This window comes from Echinops telfairi, unplaced genomic scaffold, assembly GCF_000313985.2.
Source record: "Echinops telfairi isolate 266 unplaced genomic scaffold, ASM31398v2 ScPeMD7_7417;HRSCAF=8455, whole genome shotgun sequence".
NCBI classification, from domain to species: Eukaryota; Metazoa; Chordata; class Mammalia; order Afrosoricida; family Tenrecidae; genus Echinops; species Echinops telfairi.
In genome coordinates this window covers 5,991,146-5,997,540 of record NW_022111317.1, presented here as the reverse complement: position 1 = coordinate 5,997,540, position 6,395 = coordinate 5,991,146, and the positions used below count along the sequence as shown (strand labels likewise).

At 64.4% G+C, this 6,395-nt stretch overlaps 1 protein-coding gene across 1 annotated transcript in view; it reads right to left on the bottom strand.

Moving 5' to 3' along the window:
* Nucleotides 1-5,019, bottom strand: part of RASGRP2 (RAS guanyl releasing protein 2) — a 13,065-nt gene extending 8,046 nt beyond the window's left edge. Inside the window, exons 1-10 of the mRNA XM_004713511.2 lie at nucleotides 4,883-5,019; nucleotides 4,235-4,337; nucleotides 3,708-3,770; nucleotides 3,243-3,374; nucleotides 2,515-2,665; nucleotides 2,236-2,409; nucleotides 1,993-2,109; nucleotides 1,096-1,377; nucleotides 319-396; nucleotides 10-132 (exon numbers count right to left, since the gene is read on the bottom strand). Of these exons, the coding sequence (XP_004713568.1) occupies nucleotides 10-132; nucleotides 319-396; nucleotides 1,096-1,377; nucleotides 1,993-2,109; nucleotides 2,236-2,409; nucleotides 2,515-2,665; nucleotides 3,243-3,374; nucleotides 3,708-3,770; nucleotides 4,235-4,337; nucleotides 4,883-4,955 (1,296 nt within the window). The 5' untranslated portion in view covers nucleotides 4,956-5,019. The remainder of the gene's footprint in view (nucleotides 1-9; nucleotides 133-318; nucleotides 397-1,095; nucleotides 1,378-1,992; nucleotides 2,110-2,235; nucleotides 2,410-2,514; nucleotides 2,666-3,242; nucleotides 3,375-3,707; nucleotides 3,771-4,234; nucleotides 4,338-4,882) is intronic.
* Between the last annotated feature and the right edge of the window lie 1,376 nt (nucleotides 5,020-6,395).

Here is a 6,395-nt window from a genome sequence, read left to right as displayed (position 1 = left end):
GTGTCTCACCTCCACCATCTTCTCGATGTGCTCCACCACCAGAGCCTGGTCCAGCTTGGGCTTGGCAGCTGCCGTCCACTCCTCAATCACAGGGGCGCGGGGAGGGGGCGTGCAGCTCATGGGGCTGGTCGGCTGTGAGAAGGGCCCAGTAAGAGCCATGGTCACTCCCGGAGATGCGGGGGAAGGGAGCCTGCCCAAGGCCACTGCCATCCCCCCCACCCTCCCACGGGGTGGACGCTTGTGTCTCTGTATTCCAGGAGTCTTGGGCAGGGCAGAAGTGGCAGGGTACGGGGAGGAAGCAGGGACCCCGCCCCTCACCGAGGACTTGGAGCGCGGCTCCCGCTGTAGGGACAGCTGATACAGCTCATCTTCTGTCTGGTACTGGTCCAGAGAGACCTGGGCCACACAGGTTTGATCACACCTCCTGGCCCCTGCTGCTCCCGGGAGCCCAGAGGCACCGCCCAGGAGCAGGTGCAGCCGCTAGACTAGGCACGTGAAGCCAGCTCAGCACACACCATGAACCAGCCCGGGCCTGATGAACCCCCAAAGCCAGAGCTTGACACCACCACCCCAATCTGGGATGCAATCCACTTTTAAGATCTCAGCCAAAAATCCAGCCTAGTTCTCTGAATTCCGCCCCCCCCACACACACACCTAGAATACAACACAGGGTCCAGAATCGGACTCGGAATGCAACCCTGACTAGAAGCAGCTGAGAATCCACTCCAAACTCCAATACGGCCACCACAGCTCCACAGCTAGCACCTGCCACCCCGCCTTGATCCCCAAGACCGAGGCCAAGGCCAGGACCTTGCTCAGAGCCAGCACCTGAGAGCCCAGGATCACGCATGTCCAGGAAGCCACCTCAGCCCCTAGAATGCAGAGCTTAGTCCCCAATCTGAGCAGACCTGACAGAAAGTCAAGCCAGGCCCCAGGCCCAACCTGCAACCAAGCCATCCCCTGACCTCAGCCTGCAAGCCCCATGCAGAGACCTGCACAGAATCCATCCCAAATGCTGGAAGCCCAGGCCAGAGTCTCGAACTCAAGGCCAGCCCAGAGCGTCAGTAAACCCGGCTTCCCACCCCACAGGCGCACCGTGAGCAGGCTCAGCAGGTCAGGGTTGGCTTGCATGGGTGGCCGCAGGCTGGTCACCATGGCCAGCTCCTCCAGGATGCTGAAGAGCTGCTTCATCTTGGCGCCGTTGAGCCGGGTCCGGGCAGGGTCCAGCCAGTCGGGTAGTGCCAGCTGCAGGGCCACCAAGTCCTTGAGATGCACACCCAGGATTGGAAAGCGGAAGCCCACACAGGCTGCCAGTCGGCGACGGTAATTGCCATAGTTGTCTGTGACTGTCACAAGTTCCGTCAGACCTTCCCAGAGCTGGGGGGCGGGAGGAAAGCAGGGGGTCAGACACACACACACACATTCACCAGCTCAACACCCTCACACCCAGCCCTGGAAATATGGGCAAGAATGAGGAGTCAGGGCTAGGAAGGTGTCAAAGCTCAATCCCTCCCTTACTGCCCCTCCACACTGGCTCCCTCAGGTCCTGGGAGTCAGGGTTCATAGGTCATAGGTTCAAAGCAACATTCATTGCCAAGGACGGCCCCCGAACCCCAGGCTGGGCACACATTATTATCCTCTTTTAACAGAAGCCATGGAGGCTCCGGGAGGCAGGGCAGCCCGGCCTGCAGCCCCCGAAGAATGTCCTCAGCAGCGTGGCTGGGTGGACCTGCCCTCTGGACCTGCCCTGGGCACTGTTCGTCCATCCATTCTCTACACCTTTCTCTCTATTGGCCCAACCGCCTGATAAAGTGGAAACAGAAGGAGCTGCAGAAAGGACAGCTCAGGAATGAGAGTAGCCTGCCCCATGATCATGGTATCCCCCCCCCTAGGAAAAGCCTCAGTCTCCTCATCTGTCCGATGAGGGCAGCAGTGCCCAGCCCCCTGGGAAGGCCCTCCTCCCAAACCCGCCCCCCCCCCAGCCCCAGGCACCTTGAGGGTCTCCGGGCTGACGTGGCTGTGAGTCTCCTTGAGACGTGAGATGGAGCTGTGACTCAGGCCCCCCACCACCGCCATCAGCGTGTTGAAGTTTTGCAGCTGCAGCAGCTTCTAAAGGTGGGGAGGTGGGGAGAGTCACAGGATGCTGGTGGAGTGGGGGCACCTTTCTGGAGAGGAGGCTGGGTTAGTGGGCAGGCTGGGGGGACAGCGGAGGGAGGGCTGGGGAAGGGGCGGCACCTCGGCCACCTGGACGAAGTGTGTGATAACCAGGGCCCGCTGCGGGGCGGTGGGCTTGCTGAGAATCATGAGCTGCACCCACTGGGAGACGCTGTTGAAGAGGGAGATGAACCGCTCCAGGACTGGGTTATCCACTGTGCAGCCGTGAGTCACGAAGCTGTGATAGTCCTGGAACTGCGGAGGGAGCCGCCTCAGCACCCCTGCAGGTGGCCCTGGTCCCAGTGGCACCCAGCCCAGCCCAGGGCCCCACCCCACCCAGCGCCCTGGCCAGGCCCCCACCAGAATCTTGCAGAAGGAGCGGTACTCCAGGTAGGTGAGGTGCTCCGCCAGCTCCAAGGGCTCCAGGTGGTCGAATAACAGGGACATCTTGCGCTTTTTCTGGGCCACGGGGTTCCTCTGGGTCACCTGTCGCTTCCACTTGTAGGTGGGGCTGGGGGGTGTAGCGGGAGTGAGCCCTTTGCGGTGGGGCAGGGGGGAGGATCCCCCCTAGGGCCCCACACTCACGCAGGCGCCCCACTCAAGCCCGTGATGAAGGACCGGGGCGCTGGTCTCGGCACCGATGGGAAACGAGGGAGGAACATGAGCAAGAGACACCCTTGTTCCGGCCCTCAGGGAGCTCATCGTCCCCGACCGAGATCTTTGTCCTGGGGTCGGTCCCTGCCGGGGCACCCTGGAAACCAGGAAGGAGCGGCTTCCGCCCTGGCAGAGCCCTCAGAAACTGGGCTCTTGGCCTGAGTCACGACCACAGGGCCACCGTGGGGGGGACCACGGGGTACCTGCGTCTGCCATTTGAGGTTCATGGATGGGTGGTGCGAGAGGAGGCAAGCCACGGCCTTTAAATGGCCAGTTAAAGGGGACAGGGAGCCCTGGAAGGTGCTTAAGCAAGACAGTGACGTGGCCTTGGTTCATTCGATTCCACAGACGTTTATTCGGTGCGGAAGGCGTGGGGTGCTGAGGCCGCCCCTCCCCAGCACCCAGTGCCACCCCCCTCCCCCGCCCCCACGCACACACTGTCAATGTCGATGAGGCTGCTGTGCCGCCTGTTCCCTTCTTGGTCCAGCAGGGACTTCAGCTCCTTGATCTGCTCAGCCAGCTCCGGATTCAAGTCAAACTCGGCCGGGAATGCTGAGATCCAATACCTGCAGGTGGGGCAGAGCCGCCCAAGGGTGACACCCAAGAGTCAGCCCACCCCACCCCAGTGGGCGGGTCACACCTCAAACTGGGTGCTCCCTTGCAGCCTCCCACCCCATCTCTTTCCTCCTCTGTACCCTGAAGACATCCCCACGGGCAGGGAAGGTGACGGAGGGCCTGGTGGAGGAAGGGGGAGCCTATGGAGACCGAGACAGAGCCAGGAATCGGACACACAGGGCCCAGTTCTCCCAAGAGTGGTCTTTCCACCCTCAGGCCCAACCTAGTCTGAAATCTGGAGGACGCTTGCAAGAGGCAAGGACAGCGCCTCAGGGGACACTCACCTGACCAGGTGACATGTCTTCACCTGCAGTGAATTGGAGTTGTCCTTCCGGGATTGTTGGTAGGTGAAGGAGAGAGTTAAGGAGAAGCAGGAAGGGGCTTCATTCTAGCTAGGGAGGGAGGATGGGGCCCGGACTGTTGGGGGGTGGGGGGTGGAGGCTCAGGGCAGGGTCTGGGGCAACCCTAGTTCTAGAAAGGCCTGGAGGGAGTGAGGCTGGAGTTTGGAGGAGGGCTTGCAGGCAGGCCCTAAGTTCTGCAGGAGGTTGGGAGCAGGCTCTAGGTGCTGGGAGAGGCCTGAGATGGGTCTGGATGGGGAGTAGGGCGAGAGTCAGGAAGGGCAAGGACCAGGCCCAAGGTAGGGAGAGGGTACAGGGTTTGAGTGGGGGGACGCAGGGGGGGAGAGGCAGGTGCTAGAGGGAGTTAGGGGACCGACAGCACTCCACTATGGGCACTCAGTCTTGCAAGGGTGGGCAGCCGGGCTCCTTAGGGACTCGGGTCCAGGGTGCCCAGGAAGGCTGATGAAGGATATATGTGGAGCAGCTTGGCAGCCAGCTGAGAGGAGGGGATGTACCAGGGATGCATCATGAGGAACATGCGTACCAGCTGTGGGTCCCTCACCTTACCGGAGTCATCTACACAGAGAACAGTTGTGTTCCCCAACACGGCGCCCCCCCAGCCCACCCAGGGAACGCCGGACCCTGCCCCCTCCCCGGCAGGCTGGGTCTCAGGGCCTGAGGGAGAGAGGTGTCCTAGCCGCCCCGTGGACCAGAGGGGAGCCAGCTGGGACGAAAGATCCGGGTTCCCAGGAGTCAGGATCCCAGAGGTCACTTCCTGAGTGCTGGGGGAAGGGGCATGCTGGCCCAGATAGGCAGCCCCATCAGCCGGAAACAGCTCCCAGGCCGGAAGATTAGCAGTTCCTCCGGATCCAGCCCCCAGGCAGATAATGCCCCTCCTGTCAGATTCTGGGGACCCCAAGGCTCTCCCCAGCGCCAGCTTGGGCCTACTGGGGCAGGGGACGGTTCTATTGGTCTGAGGGTGGGGTCTCTACCCTGTGATGAGGAGGGGGCTACGAGTGCAGCGTTGGCTGAGTCCTGACCCGGGGTCTGCGCTGGGCGGCAAGGGCCGGGGCACAGGCTCAGGCTGGGGTCTGCTGGGGGTACCCTCGTGTGCCACTCACCAAAGGCTTCGATGCAGCCGCGGAGCAGCTCCTCCACCGTGCAGCCCTTGTCCAGGTCCAGGATGCCCGCCATGGCCGCCGGCGCGGGGGCGCTGAGCCCAAGCTGCGCTGCGGGAGCCTCCCGCGGGGCTCGGACCGGACCCCTGCGCCGGGAGAGGCAGAGCCTGAGTGTGCGGAGGCGCGGGCGCGGCGGGCAGGAACGGGGCGGGGCCGGCACGCCCCCCTGCTGGGCAGGGGCGGAGTCGCCGGCCGCGGCCACTCCCGGGGCTAAACTGTCCGGACCAAGGATGGTGCAACCCGTCGGTTGGGAAACCGCTCCGCCACGGGGCTTCCTCACACCGCCCCCGCCCCCGCCCCTTCGGAGCCGCGGGAGTCTTGGGAGGGCCGAAGGGCTCCCCACGGTCGGAGATGAGCCAGCCCCCCGCAGGCCTTCTGCTCCTCGCCCCCTCTTCCCAGAGGCACCTGCAGCGCCCCGCAACTCGGCTCTGCGCCTCTCTCTCTCCTCTCCCTCCACAGCCTCCCTTCCCCCGCAGGGTTATTTTGGGAACCCAGAGCCTGGGGGGACCTCGGAGGAATTTCTCCCCGGGATGAGACAGGGAGGAGGAGAAAACCCAGGCGTCCAGCCCGCATCGCCCCCACCCGGGCTGGGCTCCCGGGGAGGGAAGGCGGCGCTGGGACGGCCCCTGGGGTGGGGTGGGGGGCGGGGGGCTGCCCCTGGGGAGGCAGGCTGGAGTGGAGAGAGGCACATTCCTGGGGCGGGGGAGGCCGCTGCGGCCCGGAGGCGTCAGCCCGGGGCCTGAGCCTGGGAACCACGGGCGCGCGCTCCCAGGCCACCTCCTCCATGAAGGCCCCAGGGGTCCGGGCTCGGCGTATACACCGACCCTCTTCCTCCGGGTCTCAGCTCCCCGACTCCCAGGCCAGCAGCCTGCACAGGGCCAACGGGGAAGGCGCGCGCACACGCTGGCCACACTGGGGCACCCAAAAGCTGCCCCGGAGGAGGCGCTATTGCAATGGGGTGGAGCATTGGGTGTATTGCGCCAGCCGCTGCTGGGGGTGGGGGGGTGGGGGGTCATACGTAGCTAGGCAAGGACAGACACTCATCCTACACCCAAGTTATTCACCAAGGACAGGGGACCAAATTAGGGTGCAAGACACAGCCACTAGCTTCCCACCCGCCCTCTCGCGCACGCTGACACCCACATCCGCGCATACCTGCGCGCGGGAAGCCTCAGACACCCATGCACAGACCCTCGGATCGGGCTGCTCATTCGAGCGAGTGTGACTGTGTCAGGCCCCAGCCACAGCGGCGCTGACATCCGCACACGTGTGCGCACACGCCTGCTAGCGCACCTACACGCATACACACACGCTCCCCCCAACGCACACACCTCCGTAGGGGCGCACACACGCCCATTGGGCCGCCTCCCTCCCCCCCAGCAGCCCAGGGCGACCCCACCGCCCGGGCATCCCCCACGCGGGGTCTGGGTAGAAGCCCGCCGCGCAGAGAGGTCCC